The sequence below is a fragment of the Diadema setosum genome, chromosome 8, assembly GCF_964275005.1.
Source record: "Diadema setosum chromosome 8, eeDiaSeto1, whole genome shotgun sequence".
Taxonomy (NCBI): Eukaryota; Metazoa; Echinodermata; class Echinoidea; order Diadematoida; family Diadematidae; genus Diadema; species Diadema setosum.
In genome coordinates, this window is record NC_092692.1 from 375,929 (window position 1) to 399,254 (window position 23,326).

The 23,326-nt window shown below is 40.1% G+C and overlaps 2 protein-coding genes across 4 annotated transcripts in view; both read right to left on the bottom strand.

The window, feature by feature from the left end:
• Positions 1-22,730, bottom strand: part of LOC140231680 (4-aminobutyrate aminotransferase, mitochondrial-like) — a 40,815-nt gene extending 18,085 nt beyond the window's left edge. Inside the window, exons 1-8 of the mRNA XM_072311834.1 lie at positions 22,662-22,730; positions 16,610-16,642; positions 16,245-16,362; positions 15,578-15,631; positions 14,978-15,054; positions 14,438-14,530; positions 13,238-13,300; positions 12,294-12,357 (exon numbers count right to left, since the gene is read on the bottom strand). Coding sequence (XP_072167935.1) covers positions 12,294-12,357; positions 13,238-13,300; positions 14,438-14,530; positions 14,978-15,054; positions 15,578-15,631; positions 16,245-16,362; positions 16,610-16,642; positions 22,662-22,730 — 571 coding nt within the window. The remainder of the gene's footprint in view (positions 1-12,293; positions 12,358-13,237; positions 13,301-14,437; positions 14,531-14,977; positions 15,055-15,577; positions 15,632-16,244; positions 16,363-16,609; positions 16,643-22,661) is intronic.
• Positions 548-11,849, bottom strand: LOC140232331 (uncharacterized). Of its 3 annotated transcripts, none has more exons than XM_072312462.1 (3): positions 11,775-11,849; positions 9,960-10,266; positions 548-687 (listed from the first exon to the last, which is right to left on the bottom strand). In XM_072312462.1, the coding sequence occupies exons 2-3, from the start codon at positions 10,229-10,231 to the stop codon at positions 621-623; spliced, it is 339 nt and encodes a 112-aa protein (XP_072168563.1). In that variant the 5' UTR covers positions 10,232-10,266; positions 11,775-11,849; the 3' UTR covers positions 548-620. The 3 variants fall into 3 exon arrangements, with proteins under 3 accessions (XP_072168563.1, XP_072168564.1, XP_072168562.1); XM_072312463.1 differs by lacking the exon at positions 11,775-11,849 and adding an exon at positions 11,186-11,204; XM_072312461.1 differs by lacking the exon at positions 11,775-11,849 and having other exon boundaries at positions 9,960-10,449.
• Positions 22,731-23,326: the final 596 nt, after the last annotated feature.

A 23,326-nucleotide genomic window follows, 5' to 3' on the forward strand; every position in this document is an offset into this window, starting at 1 on the left:
TTGAAAAGAAAGGAAAAAAAAAAGACATGTTATACATGTAATAATAAGAAACTACACACCAATTACATTACTTTGACTCCTTTGAGCCTGAAGGGTTCTCGCATTGTCAAAGAGTACATAAATTACATATCTAGCTCCAACATGGCTACATTTTTTATGGTAGTTTGTGCAACAGAACTCAAAAGCTGGTGAAATTGTTTGGTTGTCTAATGAGTACCAGTTCCTCAAAATTAAGTTGATGAGTCGGGGATCAAAAAAAAAAAATATTCATCCCTCCAAACTTCCAACACATTTACAAAATTACATGGTACGTAACTTCTAAAAACATCAAATACATTCTATCCATTCTCACTTTAAACCTGTATTCATATTTTCCTTTGCAGTTATACATGTATCGTGCACTGACAAGTCAAACCATCCGCATTACAAACACATTTTTTCTAAGTTTGAAAGAAGCATGATTTTTGATGCAAAGCTATACATGTGCACTCACTCATTATTTCGGTCTCCAAATGACCTAGCTTGCTGCCTCCATCGCTCCGTAAACTGCTGCCAAGCAATGTAGAGTGTGGAACTATTTAAAATGGCAGCATGGTAGTCATCTGCGGTTGTAATGCAGATCATGTCATCACGATCTGCCTCATCCGACACCTCAGCAATCTCCCTACAGCACACACAATCCCCTGGCTGGAAGGAAAAAAAATATTTTGAACAATCATAGTTAATTTCAAAACAAAACATGTTTAACTAATGGTAAAATTGAAATGATAGTGGAAAAGTCTCATGATTTGATTAGTAATAGTAGGTCTTAGGCCTACAAAACATTGCAATCATTGATTATCAAATTTATAATTAAAATACTATTGCTCTTAGTGTGCGAATTGATCCAAATGTTACATAATAACTTCAAGGAAGCTACCCCAATCTTGCATGCAGTGCAAATCCGTCAAATCCATAAGTTACATTAATTGCTCCGGTGGAAAGTCTGTGTACTACTAGTAAGCCAAACTTCAAACTTTACCCCAAACCTAACCATAACCCTGGGCTAATCCTCACACGATTCAGAACCAAAATTCAGATTGCTACTCAATGTTTAATTGATTTGATGATAAAAACAGTAGGCCTAAAATAAATCGAGCAAGCTATATCTAGTGTAAGGCTCGGGTTCTCTCAGCTCTCTAGCACTCATCACACGTACACCAACAGCAGACTAGAGCAGCACACACGTGGTACCTGGAAGGAGTCCCCTGGCTAACTAACTTGTAGCCAGTTTATTCTTTGTAATTTAGCATGAGTTCACATGAAAATCCAGGTTGTAACATGAATATTCATATACAGAATCAACATAACAAAACATGCAAATAAGGAAACAAAGGTTACAGCTAAATATTCATAATATGTAAATGATGTGTAGGCTTGGGTGATTTTGGCATGTTTTCAGTATTACAGGGACCAATGGATGTGAAGTGAAAAGAGCGGGAAAATGTCATGTGATATGTGGTGTGTCTGTGATAGGTGGGGTGCGTGGATGCATGTGGATGTGAATATGTATGTAGTGTGGGTTGATGTATTGGTGAGTAGAGGGGTGGTACATGTTATAACAGAAGGGGGAAACACTGATAATAAATGGTTCAAAATAAGTCCCTACAAATCAGTCTTCCTCTTACAAAATAAAATGTCCTCATTTTCTTATACCTTTTTTTTTTTTTTTTCCAAAAAAATGAAATCAAACATATATCCTATTTTGTCAAACTGATCACACTGATCACATCAAAAACGCAATTCCTTCTTCTTTATATACTCCTTCCATCATCTCGAACTACTATTATTTCTTCTAAAATCAACTTTATCCACTGCGCTTACTCATCTTCTATCCTCCTTCCAAAATCACCAATCTACATACAATATATACTATAACACTAAACATCACTTTTCCCGTATAAATACACTTTCTCAGTCTATCTCCTACCCTAACCCTATTCATCACTTCCTTCTAATCTTCCTTCTTTCTATCCTAATCAAAATATACAGTAACATATATTCCTTCCTAACGACTATATTCTGTTAACAACAGTATATTCCATTTCTGTTCACAACAGTATATTCCATTTCTGTTCACAACCAATATTCTGTTTCTGTTAACAACACTACTTAATCCACTTTTACTAAATTACACACATATGTATTAAATTACCTCTCATAACTAATCAATTCTCTTTTCCGTACCCATTTTTCCATACTTCTTTCATCATATAAACACATCAAAATAATATCACCTTGTGTTATGCACTATACAAACACTGTGCTATACAAACACTATCAATTCATATACTATCATTTACTCTAATTTTAATTTGTTTATTTTTTTTCATCTATGTTACACCAGTTACCTTCCTGTGGCGTTTCTCATACTTATATAAATTTCAAAACCAAAAATAAAATCAATAGTTTTGGTTCATCTCTCTATATACACCCAAAATACAATTAATACTCTTCTCACTTTAATAGTGCTTTTCAACCACCATTAATCACTTACTGCCTTCAAAAACTAACTGCTAACAACTTTAACATAAACAAACTAATGCACCTTAATGTTCCTATTTTCTACCTTTTTTTTTCTTCAAACTTCATATTATCACAGTAATTACACTTTTGGCAAAATCTAACCAATCCTTCTGATAAATCCAAACATCTCACATTTCATAATCTCGAAATCTTTGCGGCCTATTAATCTGTCTACCATAACGAGTCTGGGTAACCTGTCTTTCCCTGGTTTCTCCCTGTGCTCGGGCTGCGGTTGGTTGGTGCGCTGTTTCACCAGATACCCGTTGCTGCGGTGTGGATTGCCCGATGTTGCCTTGGTGGTCGTCGATGTCCGGGCCGGTGGAGCTTTCCCGGGGTGGTTGTGGTGGGATGTTGCCTTGGTGATCGTCGACCTCCAGGCCGGTGGAGCTTTCCCGGGGAGGTTGTGGTCCCTGGTTGCAGTGGGCAAGGGGATGTGCTCGTCCCTCAGGGAGGTTGATCTGGCTGGGTCTGGGGTGCTGGATGTGCTGGTGGCGATGTACTCGTCCCTCAGGTAGGTTGATCTGGCCTGGTCTGAGGTGCTGGATGGGCTGGTGGTGCGTCTGCTGCCCCCTGGCCTGCTGGCGTGGTCGTTCAGCATCGTCTGGCTCAGCTCGAAGTCGAACCGGTTGGATTGGTGGCTGTGTGTTAGACTCTTCTGACCGTGACGAATGGTCAGAATCGTCTGCCGCCTGGTGATGAATGGATTGGTCATGGCGTTGATGTCGTGGAGCCGAGTCTGACCTAGGCTGTTGGTCAGTCTCGTCTCTGCCGGGGGGACCCTGGTGTTGACCTGCCGTCTGCTGATCATCTCGGGGCTGGAACTGGTCGGCTGGGTGAACCTGGCGTTGACCTGGAATCTGCTGATCATCTCGGGGCTGGAACTGGTTAGCTGGAGTTGGGGTGATGGCTGACCATGGTACCTCTATCGAAGCAGGAAGTGAAGTATATGGTGGAGAGGAAATTGTGGGTCTCCTCTCTTCACTTACAGGTGGTGATGAGGCTGGGGTGCTATTTTGTTGCTTACTCTGGTCACCTGAAGGAGGATGTGACACTGGTGATCCTTTACTCTGTAGAAAGGCTCTGGATCGAAACAGTTTGAGTCTGTTGTGATGAACCAATTTCTTCCAATTTTGGTTGTGGATGTCGACTATCTTGTAGTCCAAGCTGTCTGGTGATGCTGCGATGATGCTGTATGGTCCTTTCCAGTTTGGCTCTAGTTTATGCCTTGCATTAACAGGATCGTGTAGCCAAACGAGATCTCCTGGTGCATACCTGATGGTTCTGGTAGATGTGTCGTAGTCTCTTTTCTGACGGTGTTGGGCTTTGTCTGCATTCTGCTGGGCATACTGAAAGGCCTTTTTCAGTCGCGAACATATGTCGGTGACATACTCGTGCTGTGAATCGTATGGTTGAGTCATAACTGGGCATGTGGTAGTGGCTGGGGTTCTTGCTTCACGCCCGTGCATGATGAAGTATGGCGTTAAACCAGTACTGGCATGGACACTGGTGTTGTATGCTAGTTGGAGTTGATGTATGTGCTTGTCCCAGTCTCCTCCTTGGCCTGCTATGTACTTTGCAAGTTGATCTTTTATCACTCGGTTCGCTCTTTCAACAATGCCAGCTCCTTGGGGGTGATATGGTGAGGACCGTGACTTCCGAATACCAAGCTTTTGGCAGAGATCCTGAACTACTCTGGCTTCAAACTGCCTTCCTTGGTCTGTGTGAAGAGATTCAGGAACTCCATGTTCTTTGACATACTCTTCAAACAGGATTTTGGCTACTGTCTGGGCTGTTTGGTCTCGCATGGGGTAGATGTTGGTGTACTTGCTGAAGTGGTCGACGACAACCAGTATGTAGCGGTAACCATTTCGTGAAGTTGGGAGTTCGGCAATGTCGGCAAAGACCATCTGAAGGGGGTGATCAGTCTTGATGTTCTGGAGTGGGGCTTTGTGTTTGGGATTTGGTTGTCGGATTGACTCGCAGGCGATGCATGCTTTGCAGTGGTTGCTTATGTCTCTGTGCATGAATGGCCAGTAGCATGTTGATTCTGCCCGATGTAGCGTGCGTTGGGTGCCAAAGTGTCCCGAGGATGGATTGCCATGGATCTCTTCCAAGACTTGAGGGACTAGAGACTCTGGTATAACTGCCTGTAGTGTAGTTGACCCTGAATTGTTTTGCCGTCTTCGATACAAGATGTCATTCTCTAAGACGAGACGTGGAAATTGCCACATGAGACGCCGTAAACGAGGGGTCTGTCGACGAACTTCTCTCACCGTTGGATGATGTCCGTCATTGATATACATGATTATTCTCTGAATATCCCGGTCATGTTGTTGTTGGTATTTCAAGTCAGCATAGTGGTTGTCGAGGATGAAGTTCTCTGGCCCTGTACTGGATGTCATTTGACTTGCCTGTGGTTGAGTCTCGTGTTGGTCTGGCGGATGTGTGGATGACTTTCGTGTGGAGGACCGTGTGTTTACCATACTGATGGCCTGTGGAGAGTGCTCTGGTAGGCGTGACATGGCATCTGCATTTTGATGTGCAGTGCCTTTCTGATGTGTAATGGTGAACTTGTAGGCATTCAGCTCAACTATCCATCTCGCTCTGCGCCCAGATGAGTCGTCCTGGATTGGGACCTTGTTGTAGCTCAAGAGGGGTCGATGGTCTGTGATGATGGTAAAGTCCTGGCCTCTGAGGTAATGTCTGAAATGACGAATTGCTGACACAATTGCCCAGAGTTCCCTGTCATAGGTAGACCATTTTCGTTGTGTCTCTGTCAGCTTCTGGCTGTAGTAGGCAACTACTCGATCCTTTCCCTCCTGCATCTGAGAAAGGACGGCTCCGACTGCGTCTTGGGAAGCATCGGTGGCTAAAATGAACTTTTCGCCAAAGTCGGGGTATGCAAGAAGTGGTGGACTTGTGAGGGCCAGTTTTAGGTGGTTAAAGGCATCTTCACACTCATCTGTCCAGATGAACTGCCTTCCTTTGTGGGTGAGATCTGTGAGAGGGGATGACACCTGAGCAAAACCAGAGATGAATCTACGATAGAATGATGCAAGTCCAAGAAATGATCTTACTTGAGTCGGATTTGTTGGTCGAGGCCATGTTGACACTTTCTTGGTGTTGGCTGGATCGGGTAGAACTCCTGTCTGGCTGATCACATGACCCAGGTATGTCACTTCCTTTTTGAAGAGCTGACACTTTGCCGGTTTTAGCTTGAGTCCTGCCTCTCTGAACCGTTGGAGAACTTCGCGGAGGTTCACAAGATGTTCCTCAAAGTTTCTGCCAAGAATGATACAATCATCCAGATACACCAAGCATGTAGACCAATGTAATCCATGGAGGACACGTTCCATCAGGCGTTGAAAGGTCATTGGTGCATTTACAAGTCCGAAAGGCATTACGTTGAAGTGATATAAGCCAGTGCCCGTGGTGAAAGCTGTCTTTTCCTTACTGTCAGGGTGTAGTTGGACCTGCCAGTATCCAGATGAGAGGTCGATGACGCTGAAGTAGGACGATGAGGACAAGGCATCGATAGAGTCGTCTTGGCGAGGGATTGGATGGGAATCTCGCACAGTGACTGCGTTCAGTGCTCTGTAGTCCACACAGAATCTGAAGGTGTTGTCCTTTTTCTTCACCATCACGATGGGGCTTGCCCATGGGCTGAAACTTTCCTCGATTATGCCTCGTCTGAGCAGATCATCAACTTGACGTTGAATTTCAAGTCTCATGGTGGGTGAAGTTCGGTATGCTCTTTGCCGCACTGGGTTGTTGGTTGAGGTTGTGATAGTGTGGTATGTCAAGTCTGTCTGTCCAATATCATCTGCCGAGGTGCTGAAAACGTCTGAGCATGAGTTAAGTAGACATTCAGCCTTTTCGTATTCCGCCTTGGTCAGGTCTGATTTGGTGAGCATTGATGAAGCTTGGAAAGTAGAGTTCGGTTGTGTGACTGCAACTACATCATTTACGACTTCGTACTCCTCTCCTTCCTCTCCTGTGATCGAATGGAATTGCCCAAGGTTGGTCTTAACTGGTATCTCTACCACATCTGGTGTTGGGTTTATCACTCTGATCAGGATGACACCGTCTTGTGGTCGAGATAAGGACCGCGCACCTGCTATGGAAAGATGCTCATGGATGGAGGGCTCAAAGATTCCATCGTAGTCTCCTGGGATGATGTCAGGCTGTGATGGTACCAGTCGGCCATGAACATGAGTCTCACTCATTCCAGGGAGGACTGCCTTCCCGATAAGCGAAACATTGCACGTCAATGGAGTTTGGTGTTGATGGCGATCGACGAGTGGAATACTCACATCTGGCATGGAGAATGTTGAGGTAAGGGTGGATATGCAGGCATTATGTTTTGACATGAAATCCCATCCAAGAATGCAGGGGTGAGTAATGTTCCTTGCAATAAAGAACAGATGTTTGATGGCTCTGTTTCCAAGATGTACAGTCGGTGAAATTATGCCAATGGTGTCGATGGCTTCGCCTGTGACTGATGACACTGAGGTTGCGGCCTTCTGCAATGGACTTCGTTGTCTCTCTGGAATTGAGTAGTAGAAGTCTGAACTTATCAGTGATATATGGGCACCAGTATCAAGAAAAGCCAAAGTGTATGTGTTATCCACAATCGCTGGGATGTACGGAGGAGGAGATGAAGGATGACATCTGCCTCGTGTGTCATCTACAGACATAGCGGATGGCTGGCATGCTGGATTTTGGGTTTGGGTCTGTTTGTTCTGTGTTGACGTAGTTGATGACTGACCCTCATCACCAACTACCAATCGTTTCCCTGGTCATCGAAGTGTACTCTTCGTGAAGGACTGTGGTTCATGCGAGGATACCGAGGCTCTGTTCTGTCTTGCCGATGTCTATCACCCTGTGATGACTGCCAGTGTGGTGCCCTGGAGTACTGTTCCCAGTATGAACTCTGTGATTGGTATCTGTCGGGGCTCGATGATCTTCTGTTCCCATCAGATCTGTGTCTAGATGGGCTTGACCTGGGTTGTGGACTCCAATGTTCGTTGAAATCTTGTCGTCTGTGGTGAGATGGAGGGGGACTTGGAGACCGATAACGATGATGGTGTGAGTGGTAATGCGAGGTTGGTGACCTGAAATGACTTTGATGTACTTGTCCTGGGCCGGGTGATCTTTGTGGGCTGGATGACCGAGCTGACTGGTACCACTGGTCATTGGGATATCTGTGTCTCGGTCTGGAATGTCGTTCAAAAGTGTGTGGCATGGTTGGTTGCTGGTGAGGACTTCCAGAACGATGAAGGCTGGATTTCAGTTGCAGTGTTTCCAGCTTGAGTTCAACTTCATCCAAACGCTGTAAAACTCTCTCAAGCTTTAGCAACATGTGATCCTCTTTCTCAGATGTGGATGCGACTACTTGGTCTGGCTGCAATGCTGTCTTGCCAATGCTACTTGCTCTTTCCACCCGTACAGCGATGTCAAGTGCGTTTTCAAATGTTGTCGCTCCCATTTCATGGATTTTAATTTGGAGTGCCTTGTCAATACCTGCCACAAATCGTCTGAACTTCTCACCCTCTTTGCCTGCAGCATCATAGTTTGGAAATGCTTCCTCTACCAGTGTGGTAATTGCGGCTGCAAACACTTCGAGGGATTCATTTCCCCGTCTCTTGCGTGCGTCAATGCATGATTTGAATGTTGTGAGATAATTGGTATTCCCAAAGACTGCTGCCAATTTCTTCTTTACTAGGTTGTAGTCTTTCTGATCTGAGCTTGGGATACTTTCCCACACAGTGAACGCTGCACCTGCCAATCTAGTTGGGAGCAGGAGATGAAGCTTGTTCTCTGACTGGGGAAGGACTTCAGCTGCGACTTCAAGTCTACGTACCCATTGCCCAAAGTTCTTTCCATCTTCTCCCGTGAAGACTTCGGGGAGATCAAGTTTGAATGTACTCATATCAAAAGTGTGCCAAATGAAGTAGGGAGACCAAAAATAGCTGTACTGTATCCAATGCTTTCAGTCTTACTGCACTTAAGGATGTCCACTCAACCTCATCACAAGTCTCGTACCAGAAGGTAAGTATTAGGAGAGTGCAACAAGAAGCGGGAAACCAGCATTCATACAGCAGAGAAAATGTAGTACAGTCTTCCAACTCATGCACCCAAAGGGTTAAAATTCCAGGGGGGAAACAACTCTGAATGGCTCACCTCTATCAAAATTCACTCTTGTGTCTATCCTCACAATGTGTTGCAGTGATGAGGTACTTGCCTTCAGGTATATACTGGGTGTTCTCAACTGCTGTAGAGTCACGGTGTAGACACAGTCATGCGAACTCCAAGCAGAGTAGAATTGATCCTTCCAGAATTCACAGTGAAAACACACTTCCGAAATATCACCACTTTGCTCAAAATTCTGCCAACTCCTGGCAAAAGTGAAGTAATTCACGATGAAGGGCGAATTTCAATCACAGCAGGATGGAGTATAAATTCAGTATAGGTGTGCTGAACTGCATCCAACAAAGTGCGATGAAAATCCTTCAAAGCTGAGCAAAATTCACATGAAGCACGGTAAAATGCCAAAAATCGAAGAAGGGTGAAAATATAGCCTCAAATTTGGCTATTAGTGGCTGCTGGTCAACGCTGCCTGTTTCTCTGGGGAAAAGAGCGCTAGAAAAACACACCGCTGCCACCAGTTGTAAGGCTCGGGTTCTCTCAGCTCTCTAGCACTCATCACACGTACACCAACAGCAGACTAGAGCAGCACACACGTGGTACCTGGAAGGAGTCCCCTGGCTAACTAACTTGTAGCCAGTTTATTCTTTGTAATTTAGCATGAGTTCACATGAAAATCCAGGTTGTAACATGAATATTCATATACAGAATCAACATAACAAAACATGCAAATAAGGAAACAAAGGTTACAGCTAAATATTCATAATATGTAAATGATGTGTAGGCTTGGGTGATTTTGGCATGTTTTCAGTATTACAGGGACCAATGGATGTGAAGTGAAAAGAGCGGGAAAATGTCATGTGATATGTGGTGTGTCTGTGATAGGTGGGGTGCGTGGATGCATGTGGATGTGAATATGTATGTAGTGTGGGTTGATGTATTGGTGAGTAGAGGGGTGGTACATGTTATAACAGAAGGGGGAAACACTGATAATAAATGGTTCAAAATAAGTCCCTACACTAGCATGGTGAACTGAATCGAAGCAAGTTGACTCGTCCAACTCGGCTCGGTACGGTAGAGTCGAAGCTGCTTACATCCATTCACAAGTCACAGCTAGACCACACTAGATGGCTTTGAAATACAAAGTAGTTGTGTCTCTAAAAATTTGACTAGAATAAACAAGCAACAGTATCGGTATTAGGGGCTTGAAACTGACATTGTCAAAAGTGATTTGTTGAATTACGTACCAATTCGTCGAATCTAAGCGGGAGGTGTCTACCACTGCCGCTTGAGCATCACCGTCACCGCCATCTCCGCCCGCTCTACCGGGGTCCCGAGGGGCAGGTTCGTCCTGGTAAGGAAGGAGATGCAGCTGTGCTTCATCTTCAGCTTCCTCATCTTCGTGGTCTAAAACCTCTCCAACATCTCCATTGTCGTTCTCTGAGTCACCAGAATCTGACGAAGAAGCCTCTACCTCGAATTCAAGGTGAAGGGGATCGACAGGCTCGGGCTCGGTCATTTTCACGGTGATTTAGAAATGTGTCTTTATCTGGGCTGTGTAATGCACAAGTGAACGCTGTGAATGCTCTGGTACGTGTTCGTGTACGTGCACAGCTCCCTTCACTTACGTCATTAATCCTAACACTTTTCGCGCTCGTTCGGATTATTTCGGTAAAGTCCGGAGAAATCGCACTTTCTCGGCTTGCGAACGGGACTTTAAACAGAGCCCTTCAAACAAAAATTACCCCATGAACGTCGCGCATTTTTTTTTTTTTTTAACTCTGACTGTTAAAACGGTCCTCGTAGCATGTTGCTCGGACACCTTCTCTTGGAACAGTTAGTCATACAAACAGACAATCCAACTCCCTTGCTTTCGGAGAAAATGTCTCGCTCTGAGGCCATTTTCTCTAATATCCGCCTCCCGTCCCGTTCGCGAATATTTTTTCCGTACATGGAAACGCTACAGGACATGAATTATTCATAAGTTGAGCTGAAATTGGAAGTGCGCAAGCGCGAATGAACGGACTCGCATACTGTACAGTACACACAGTGTATGGTAAGGGTACACCACCTATCGGCAGGGTACCTTGACATCGGCACCCTGCGAATCATGGCTGTTTGCGTATAGAACGAAATGTACGCGTGGGATTAAAGTGCCATTTGCTATGAAAACAATAAAAACGAAGAAACGAAAATCAAACTCACAAACAAAATAACAAACCAGACTAAACACGTTTCAATTACACACCCGCTCACGGTAACGACGCATGGCTGTGAAATTCACGTGTATTACCTATGGAGGGAGGGGGTGCCGATCGTAAAAATGGTCACGACATTCAAAACTGCAGTACTTATGGCATATTTGAGATAAGATTTAGGCGAATTTGTTTTATACTTTTGGAATAAACAAGCTACAGATCCTTAGGGTGACGATAGGTGGTACCCTCAATCATACATTACATACAGTACATACGATTCGCAGTTCTTATGAGCGCCCTACGGAACCCCGCTGGTAAATATGCGGGGAGCAGATAGCATCGTGATTGTCAGCGCAGCCAGGGCAGCTGGCGTGGCGAGCATGAGCGAGCATGCAGGGTTCGAAGAAAGTGCAGTCGATTGTTGGAAGCAGGTACATACGCAGCTCGCGTGAAATGAACAGCTTTACAAGCTGCAACCTGAACTACAGCCACAGGCATGGAATTGATGCCACATTACCACTATTCGTATACCACTATTCGTACATGCATAAATGGCCAAATAAGAGTTCTTCCGAAATCTTTCGCACACCTTTTTTTGTCGATCGGGTACTCGTATTCGTTCGTAAATAAACCGCTACCACAGAACAGTAGGGCTACTTCGTACGTACTTGGCTATGAAGCGAATGTGCATTCACAATCGACTTCTCAGTGATGCCATGCCAGTGACTCGAGCATCGCGAGTGCACTTTCGAAATACAACGATAAGATCATGACCAATCCACATGTAAAGTAATAACAGTAGATCGAAATTCAGTAGAGTCTAGTTCTACGTTTTCAAACCAATTAGTCAATTAGAAGTTATACTGTATGTGAGCGTGATTATATCCAGTGTACAGAGGGCTACGTGTGTGCGATTAAAATGAGACGTGTGTTGGATCGCGAGCGACAGTGCAGTTTCCTGCAGCTGCAGCAGATATTGGTCGATTGTGCACAACACACACACACACACACACACACACACTCATACACAGGTACTAGTAGCTAGCTAGCTCGCTGCAGCATCATGTGCATGTGGCGTTCATTGTCCCAAGTCCATGCGCATGCGCATTTCATTCTTTCAGCTCATCTTATGAATAATTCATGTCCTATAGCGTTTCCATGTACGGAAAAAATATTTCGCGTCCCGTTCCTCCCGTTCTAATAACTACTATATGACATCGTGCGCATGTTCGTGCGCATGTTCGTGCAATCAGAGTGACCGTGGTCACCAGCGTGGGAGTTTCTGGAGTTATTGTGACGGGAAATATAGTAGTGCTACTGTACTGTGTACATTGCTCGCGAACTATAAGCTAATAAAAAAAATATATATACAAACCTACTTACCAAGCGACCTGCCGTGGAAAGACCCAACGAAGGTAAGAACCGAGAAGCTTGACCTACCCGGACTCTAGAGGGTGCAATTGATTAAGACGTTAAAATTCAGTGAGTAAAATACTGACAACAGTTACTGTATTAACACTGGATTTTATCAACAGGTTTCCCTTTTTCTTTGTCCATCCAAAAATACCTCAACCGATGTAACACAGTCAGTGTACAGAGGTGATTGCATAATGCACTTCCCCATGGTACATTGTTGCATTATGGGTCAATAGGTGTTTACGTTATTGGCTTGCGCCCCAAAAAAAAGGGTTTGATTTATTCCGCTATATTAACTCCGAATTACATTACATAGATAGGGAAACGGGGGTCTTTTGGTAGGCAAGGTATATATTATACCTCAAATATGATTTAGGTAATATCAACGGGTAATGTACTAAATATCAACAGAATAATATACATTCAAGGCAGTCTCTATCTATCCCATTAATGGATTTTTCCCTTTAGCAGCTCACTCAGTGATGCTGAAATCTGATTCTTGATGAAAGAGAGGTTAAGGTTATCTATGGGATATTGCTTTTACAGTTATCGTATGAACCAGAGCTAAAAACTCCTTCTGTCTCCGCTGCTTTCTTGCTCTCGCCCAAGGCACTCCTCTCCCCCTCCCCCCCCCCCCCCTCTCTCTCTCTCTCTATCTTTCATTTATCATTACTGCCCTCTTCTCCCAGAGAATTTTAACTACGAGTATTTCCAAGCGTTGTAGACAAACACACACAGAACACATACATACACTCTCACACACATATACACGCGTTATACAAACTCAAAAGAAGCTAAATAGGTTACTATCAATACATTGCCGCATGTAGTGAGTGCACATTGAGCGAGGATACGGATTAAAAAAAGGATTGAATAAGCAAAAAAAAAAAAAAAAAAAAAAGGAGTCTTACTTGATTCATCATGGCTGATTCCAGCTCCTTCTGAGTGGGTAGGGCTGTACCACGAGCATCTCTCTGAACAGTGCACCAAGAAATAAAAAAGAAACATTTGATGCCATCATTAATAACATTTAAGAAAGAACATTAAATGTGAACCAGATGAAATCTATGCCCAAAAATACCAAAATACCAAAATTTCACACTCTCTCCAGATGTGAGCATCTTTTTCACATATCTGCCCCACTTTATATAGCTTCCACATTACATGGGTATACATTCATACATACACAATATGTACATACGTGCGGACCACACTTTTTTGTTATTTTTTTTTTTTTGAATTACGTTTCAGTGCCACAAAATTCACATTCACCAAAACAAAACAAAACATTGCACAGTGATATGTCAATCTAACATTATAACTCATTTGACCGAAGGCGAAATCCTTTTATGTATAATATAAGCGAACACACACACACACACAATAGAGAGAGGGAGAGAGAAATAGATGGATATCGTCAGGTATTTTACAGTGTCATCCTGAGATTTTATGATTCCGACTCTTCTTACATTATGTAGGGCCTACTATGATTTTTATGGCAGTGGTGAAAGAACAGAGTGTCCGGCAGAGTGCAAAGGGGGTATCTCACTGTGTATGAACGGCTGGTGTTTGCGAACATTGCAAATTATTTCAATGAATTCAAGATTCGTCATTGCTCTTAAACAAAAACAACAAAAAAGTTAAATCAAATTCCTCAAGGGGGTATCTCACTGAGCTGCGAATGTTTGCAAATTCTAGAGAATTCCAGGGTTCTTTAACAGTTGCAATCAAATTCGTCATGTTCAAAATTTCTTTGCGACAAGAAAAATGTTTACGACAATGAAAACTGTTTGCAAATTTGATCGCAGTTGTTCACAAATTTGATTACAACGGTTATCGAATCCTGAAATTCCCTAAAATTCTCTACGCTCGTAAACATTCGTAGCTCAGTGAGTTCCCCAATTAAACAGTTGCAATTAAATTCGCCACAACAGCTTTCAATGTCGCAAGAAGTTTTTCTTGTCGCAAAAAAGAAAAAGGAAAAAGAGCATAATCGAAATTTCTTTGTGATATTGAAAATTGTTCGCGAATTTGATTGCAAATGTTTAATAAGATGATTGATGATGAATGTAAAATGTGTTACATTTGCATAAGGAGTAGGACAAACATACCGAGCTATAGAGAAATGCATGTTTAATAGCTGCTTCCACTGCGCATGCTCCACACATCAGTGTGTTCACATGATTGAGGCCTGGGGGAGCCACCTGGTGGAGAGGAGAAAAACGAACAAGATTTCTTATCAACCCTGTCAAAGTAGCATCATTCAAGATTTCATTCAGTCGAAAAGGCTGTTAAAGTATAAGTATGAAGTATAAAATGTATGTGCTAACAATGCGCCAGAATGTATATGTTGCAAGATTTATGTTGCAGTAGACAAAGTTTAGACAACCACAGATAATTTTCTAGACTAGTAATTCCACATAAATAGTTCTAACTGCATACCCTGCATGGGAACTCGACGAGTCCGAGCCTTTTCACAACTCTAACTTTGAGGTACACTTGTAAACTAACATTCCTTCTTTTTTATGCGATTGAACTAAAACATTTTTGCTCCACTCAATTCCCCCTGTCATAGTTAGTGGATACAGGGAGGAGAAGTCTCCTTGCAAGCCGCAGCTTTTGTGTAAGTCAGATAAATACAATGCTCTCACCGACAAAAGAGTGTTGGACATCCTGGCCAGGTAGTCTACGGATGGGTATCGACCCAACGACGGGCGATTTACGATTTCTGCCTGGAGGGACATGGGAACAGAGTGCATCAATGACGTCATGTCAGAATCAGTCATTCTTGTCTCTTGTCTAGTTTTCCTCTGATTAAAATATAAAAACTGCAGCCTCTAATAGCTCACTTTTTTCTTTTTCTTTCTTTGTTTTTCTTCGAATTTGGCTTTCCTCATAAATAACTGATTTAAAAACTAAAATTTCATACCACACGGGGAATTAAATAGACATTGATACTACTTTTTCCAAAAATATTGCATAAAATAATCCTAAAATATAAATTATATCCTAAAATATAAAATATATTACCATATCATTGCAATAATTGTTTCCTTGTTAATCAATCTTAAACCAAAAGCTTTGATGACAAAGTCACGAAAGTTTCAATTTTGATAAATATCAGAGCAAATTTGACGTTGCTTTTTCCGTGTGTGTCAGCAGGAGCAGCTCGCACGTTAGCTGGTCACATGACCATGATGTTACGCAATCATTATATTGACAGAGCAAAAAAATAAAAAAATGATGTTGACTTACTAAATTCTGTGGATTTGAAACAGCCGCAATGATGGCCGGATGGTTGTATCCTGGTAAAGGAAGGAATTAAAAAAGAGAGCTGAAATGATTGATGTTATACTGATGACAATTAGTATTGTTCGTGAGCAGCGAGGACATTATCCTCACAAACTACAACAGTCTCTCAATATAATAAAGAGACACAGAATGTTGTATAAATAACTTCAATAACTTTAGTAAATTAGCATTGAACTTGATTAGTGTTTCGAGAATATTCAAACAAGAAGAAGATCATTGAATATGTCATACTCTTAACCTTTTCAGTTATCTCAACGAAATTATCTTGCATAATAATGTATCTTTTTATTCGGAGAAAGTAAGAGAGATCTTACGACAGACGAGACCAAATGTAAGAAAAAGTTAAACAGACATACAGATAGACAAATAAAGGGAACAGATTTGAGAGCTGAATTTACCTAGAGATATAGAATAGATTTTACCAAATAAGTTTGTACATCGAATCTTTACCTAGAGGTACAGAAGAGATCTGACCAAATAAGAATGTACATCGAATCTTTACCTAGAGGTATAGAATAGATCTGCCCAAATAAGAATGTACATCGAATCTTTACCTAGAGGTATAGAAGAGATCTGACCAAATAAGAATGTACATCGAATCTTTACCTAGAGGTACAGAAGAGATCTGACCAAAGACATCAAGGAGTCTGTTTCCATCCACATCCACCAAGTAGTTTCCTTGGCTGGCCTGGTAATCCGCAAACACTTCCATAGTGTAAGTATTCTAGAGACCAGGGAACAATGAGAGCCTGTCATAACAATGATGGTTATAGCAGTGTTGAGGTTGCTAGTGAAAGTGGTAAGACAATCCTGTGGGCAGATGTTGTTTAGATTGTACAAATGTTGGAGGTAATTATTTTAAATTGCTGGAGATGGGTGTGTAGAATGCTTAGTATATTCTTCATTCTCAGTTTATTTCTTTTCTCAGAAGTATAAACAAACAAACAAAATATTGCACGACATGAGCTTACCTTAGTGACATCATCCAAGTGCTTGATGTGTTTCTGCAAAACGTGGAATAAAATGTTAAACAAAAATGTTAACATATGAACCGTAAGTGGAACCGAATTATACTCTACAATTTACAAGGCTAGTCAACAGGCCTTTTTTAGTTCATCTACTTTTATTCATTTATTTGGGTTAATACCTTTCACTGATTACTGCTAGTTACTCAGGGCGAATCACAAGACCTTTAGTGTTCATGCTCATTCCCTCCCTTGTCTATCACATGTCTGTGAGCGTGTCTTTTACTATTAAAAGGTGAGATCAGTATGTCACTCATCCACTTACCATGAGAGGTATAGGTTGAGTGAGTTTATTCCTCTTACAAGAGAAAATTCATTATCGAACAGTAGGACACATCCGGACACATTTGGAACTCTAATCAGAGCCTCTGTACTTTAAAACAGCATTATACATAATGCTAAAGAAATATGGTCGTCAAAGCGAGTAATTAGACTTTTTTTCACCTTGTGCGCCTATCCTAAACCTTCGGAAGAAAGAACACCACCCTTCTGATATAACCCTGGAGATTTCAGCGCAGTGAGACACAATTTTTCTTTAACAATTGAAACTCGTGCCTTCTGTAGACGAGAATCGTTTTTAATGGTTGACTTGGGAACCTTTCCTCTACATTGTCTTGCCAATCTAAGTTGATAATACATTCATGAACACGCATCAATACCTAAATAAACCTAACGCATACACAAATATTATCATCGTCATTATCCCCTATAGTAGAGCAGAAAAGCCGAAAAATTGCGCAAAATTTGACAAAAGCATGAAACTTTCACCAGTGTTAGTACATGTTATAAGATTCATTTTAAGATCGGGAGGTAAGTCTGAATTGACCTCTGATGACCTCCAAAGGTCAATGACCTCAAAATTTGATAAAAATAGATATTTTGCGTCATTGATGAATGTTAAAATGGTAATGATGTACTAAAAACTCATTTTCTGTTACAGTGGAATTGTCTTCATGTTCCATAGAACCCTGACAGATTTCTACCTTTGACCTCTGATGACCTCAAAATATCAGAATATTAATGTTTTGTCACTGATTAATGATAAACACGGCAATGATGTACTAAAAACCATGTTTGTTTGTTTGTTTGTTTGTTTACAGTGGAATTTCCTCAATGTTCCACCGATCCTTGACAGGCTTCTTCCTTTGACCTTTGATGACCTCCAAAGGTCAATGACCTCAAATTATCAGAATTTTGATATTTGGTGCAATTGGTTGATGATAAACATGACAACGATGTCCTAAAAATTCATTTGTGTTATAACTAAATCGTTTTCCTTTTCCTTAGATCAAAGGAAATTATTCTCATGTCTCTGCCTTTGACCTCCGAGGACTATGACAAGTCAATGACCTCAAAATATCAGAATATTGATATTTGACGTATATTCAATGGTTAACTGTATATCTGGTGTGCAATCATGCATTATACCATTAGCATTTATGCTACAATAGAAGTGTCTTCTCATTCCACAGAACATTGGTCATTACCCTGTGTATATCCAACTTTGACATCTAAGGACAATGTGAGGTCAGACTGTTAGAATATCAAAATTTGTGTAAGATTACAAATATTGATGTTTGGCTTCATTGGTTTAATCCTAAAAGTTTAATCATGTACAAATCACGCCTTGAAGTTATAATCAAAGCATGTATGCATATTCCACAGAGCATTGGTTCATAGTAAAATGCACATAAGGTGTGAAGCCAATAGTGGCAAGGGGATAGACAGAAATTGAAAGAGATAAGAAAATGAAAAACAGCTAGTAAACTACCTGTAACATGAATTGACAGGAAACAGACAGAAATATGGTTTAATGTACCCAAAAATGGAATCTATATAAATAAAAAGTAAAAGGGGTAAAAGCTGTGGGCTAACGGAGAAAAAAAAAATAAAGAAGAGACTGCGAGTGCAAAAATAAGGAGAAAAGGATACAAAGGAAAATGTTATTCATCTCGAGTTTTAACAGCTTTAAATCAACAGCTTTAAATGATAATATTAAATCTTAATCCATATGTCTCATTATGGCATACGGGGCAAGGCCTTGGAGTGGTTCAGGAGAACCGAAAAACAATATGTATCTCTGAAAGAGAATAACTCAGGTTTTCAATTTATTAAATGTGGCGTCCCTCAGGGTAGTATATTAGGTCCTTTACTTTTTATTGTTTATATCAATGACTTCTGCAAATCATCTGACATATTCTCATTTATACTTTTTGCTGATGATTCAAATGTTTTCTTTTCTCATCAAAACTCAGTTACTCTCGTAGACACCGTCAACTCTGAATTGAAAAAAAGTAACTCAGTGGATAAGATTTTCATAAAATCTTCAGAAATTTAAGTATATACTTTTTTTAAATCCTTAGAAATATTAATCACAGATATTATTTTTTATGATACTCGATTAGAACGTGTATCCCATAAATAAAATTTCTTGGTATCACAGTGGATGATAAACTTTCGTGGAGGCCTCATTATTATTAGCATAAGTAAAATAATTTCACGTAATGTTGGTATTATTAACAGATTTAAGTTTCACATTCCATCGTCTTCTTTGTTAACATTGTATTTTCTTTAATATTACCTTATCTCAGTTACTAAATTTTAGCATGGGGCAGCGCCCATCAAATTTTATTAGATAAATTATTGTTATTCAAAAAAAAAAGTACTTCGTTCTTCTGTTGTTTGTTTCATTTTGATTTATTTTTTGTATAATGTATTATGTACTTGTAATTATAATAAGTATTTTTGAAGATATTTTAGAGTGGTCCACAATCTACAAGCAATGCTTTTTAGTGGACCTCTCATTTTTACCCTTCAAACATAACTTTGTAATTCCAGTGTGTGCATATCTTTATTAGTTTGTTGATTACCATTGATTGTCATACTTTGTATACATGCTTATGATTGAATTTTTGATTTACTTTGTGTTATGTTTTGGTGAAAGAAAAATGAGAATGAAATAAATAAATGAAATAAATGCAATGAAATCAGCATGTATTGCTTCATTTTAGTCCCTTGCATGTTGATACACATTAACAATTTGTTTGCAGACTATAAGCAACATTCTTTTTTTTTTTTGAAGTACAGCTGTAACATTTCTTATCAGAACAAAGCTCATTGAAAAAGCATGTTTATCCACGCTGTACCCTACCAGCAAAACCTGCCTCTCTCTTCCTTCCCACTTCAAGCAGTCTCTTATAAATGTATAACTACAGTATTATCATGCTCTTTCGTTGAACTATTATTTGAAGTTTTATCTAAATAAAGGCTACTCGCATCACACCGTGACTGTCTGTGCAACGGCTCCAGATGATCGACTCGTACGTAACTATGTGTGCATGGTATTTAGCTAATACATTGTACAGTAATTCATTTCTTCGCGCCACTTGTTCGAGCGCAATTTAAGTATGAGGCTATAATATAATTCAGTTAAAGGGACATTATCAGAACGTAAAAACATGTTTGTCGTTGAAATTATTTAAGAAATGAAGAAATAGCTTGCTTAGATTTTTTTTTTCTTGGTTTGGTATAGGCATTCACAATAAACAGATAACATTTTGTTTTTAATGAGGCCTACTCGCACAACGCGGATAGGATCGGCGGTTGCGGAACGTTTCTGCATGCGTACTATGACATAGTATGGCAAGCCAAAGGAGAATATATTCATCTCTTGTATCTATATTCATCTCTGAGGAAATATATTCATCTCTGAAGAAATATATTCATCTTTTGAAATTGTTTATATTCATCTCTGAAGAAATATATTCATCTTTTGAATGTAGTCTATTCATCTTCAACACATATATTCATCTTCTAATAACGTTTGTCATTCTAAGATATCCATCTTTTCTATGTTCGTCTTTGAATTTATTCATCATTGTTTATGTTCATCTTATCACTATATTCATCTATTTTATTTATTCATCTTTCTAATGTATTCATCTATGGAATATATTCATCTTTTCAATATTTTTGTCTTTTTAATTCATTTATCTTTTCAATATTTTTATTTTTATTTATATTCATCTTTTTTATTTATTCGTCTTTTCATAATTATATTCATCTTTTAATTTTATTCATCTTTTTCTTATATTCATCTTTTTTATTTATCTTTTCAATTTATTCATCTTTTAAATTATATTCCTTTTTTTTCATTAGATGTCTTTTTGTTCGTCTGTTTAACATGGCACGAGATGGCGCTCGTATCTATGCAACTCCAAACCCCTTGATCTGTGCGACTCTTATTCATGCATTTATTCCGCCTCAGGTTTGTTCGTCTTTCAACTACGTTCAACTCTCAAATATCATTCGTCTTTGACAACATATATTCATCTTATCCAATAGGCACGAGATGGCGCTATACCACTCCGGAACACTCTCTAGGCCCGCGGCGCGGGACCTGCAAAATTCAATCGATCGATCGACGTCGCGTGGCGTCACGTCGAGCGAGCCGTCACATATCGTAAACAGATGGTTATTTCTGTCTACCTAAGTTAGCGTTAGGCTTGTCAGAGCTGACATAACAACTTTCATGAACGCTCCCCTGGAGTCTCCGAGACTGCTATTCTATTCTATTCTATTCTATTCTATTCTATTCTATTCTATTCTATTCTATTCTATTCTATTCTATTCTATTCTATTTTTTATTTTATGTGCTAGTAGCCATATGGGCTACAATTGTAAAACAGATATGTTTGTTTTGTACATCCTCTAAAGATCACCAGAGGTCAAAGGTAGAGCCCTGTCTGTGCTCTTTGGAATATGAAGACAATTTCATTGTAAAACAGATATGCTTGTTTTGCACATCTTAACCATGTTTATCATTAACTAATAACATCACAGATCAATATTATGGTATTTTGAGGTCATTGACCTCTAAAGGTCATCAGAAGTCAAAGGTAGAAACCTGTCAATGCCCTGTGGAAACGGAAGATTTGTAGTACAAATGCATATTTAGTGCAGCGTAACCAAGATCTAGGCCTATCATTCACAAATGCCTCCAAACATCAATATTCTGATATCTAAAGTTCATTGACCTCTGGGGTCATCAGAGGTCAAGTCAGACTTACCTCCCGATCTTAAAATGAATCTTATGGTATGTACTAACACTGGTGAAAGTTTCATGCTTTAGTCAAATTTTGCACAATTCTCATGATTTTGAGGGCTTAACTGCCCTACAACTATCAAACCCACTCACCGATGTCATAGGCCCTGGTATGGCCGTGCGGACGAGGGGACCATCAAAGTGATCCCTGGTCGGAGCGAGGACATGTTCCACGGCCGAGGTTCCTTGCACACGTACTGTGGAGTTAAATCAAAACCTTGTGTCAATATCTGCCTTCTCTGTTCTCGATCAAATCTTAAATTCCTGTGCAATATGTAAAGTATGCTTGAATTATCTTTTAATCTTTCTTAATGTTAACAGAATTGAAAACATCAATAATTTCTTTTAGAAAAGATAATGACAGTGCTAGAGAAGAGTATCTGAGTTCTCCGTTTACACTTAATAATCTTATCTTTCTTAGATTCCTTAGTGCCGTCCAAACGCCTTACTGGTTATGAAGCATTAACTACTTGATCTCAAACTGCTGTCAATCATTTTCTTTCAACAAAATTCATTAAGAATTATTTCTTTCTCTGCTCGAATATCTTTTTATAATAATGTCCCATAAACTAAATCGGTCCCTCTAATTTGGATGTTTGAGTTCTTTCTTATATATTCTCACACTTCCTAGCTTCATATAATTTTATCTAATTTCTCTGTGTTGTTTTATCTGTGCTCAATGTGTAGCTCTCCATCTTCCCTCAAGAAAGTTATGATTTAATGTCGCTTTATCCCTGACTCAGCTATCACTTTCTTCATTCTAACTGATATTCTTCATGCTACAGCCTTGACAGAAAGAGTGGTTGTAAAGCCACCACCAACCATCACTTACATTACTATCAGGATCACCATCATCATCATCATCATCTTCATCATCATCATCATTATCACTACCATGATCACCATCACCATCATTACGTCCACCTCATCAGCTATCACAGTATCTTCATCATAGACAGTCATCATCTGACTTCCACCTCTGCAATCATCACAGAACATGGTAATCAATACTCTCATCGTCATTGTCATCATCATAATACTAATCATCATCATTATCGCCATCATCATAATACTAATCATCATCATTATCGCCATCATCATCGTCATCGTCAATGTTAATTACATCATCTTGATCACCATCACCATCATCGTCATCGCCATTGTTATCAGGATTACTGTTTACATTGCTTCCATCATCATTGACATCATTTTAATCACCATCATTATTTGCTTTTATCAGCTTTTATAAATTTTCCTGAAGGAAAATAATAGTTAAGGGAGCATCATGACAACAAAAGTTCCCATTTACCCGACGGTGTTTCTGGAATATGCATTTGTTCATCCATGTAAATCTGATTTGCAGTCACTACGCTTTGTAAAACCAACCAACATTAAGCATGTTAAGAGAAGACTGGCTCTGTAATTGCCTCATAAGATATGCGTAGTAATAGGAAATCCTCTTTTAGACCGCCGCTGATCAGTGTCTTGTAAATAGAGCAACGGCTTTAGCATATTCAGAGATACAAGTTTCTAAAATCAGATTTCACACTTCTTATGAT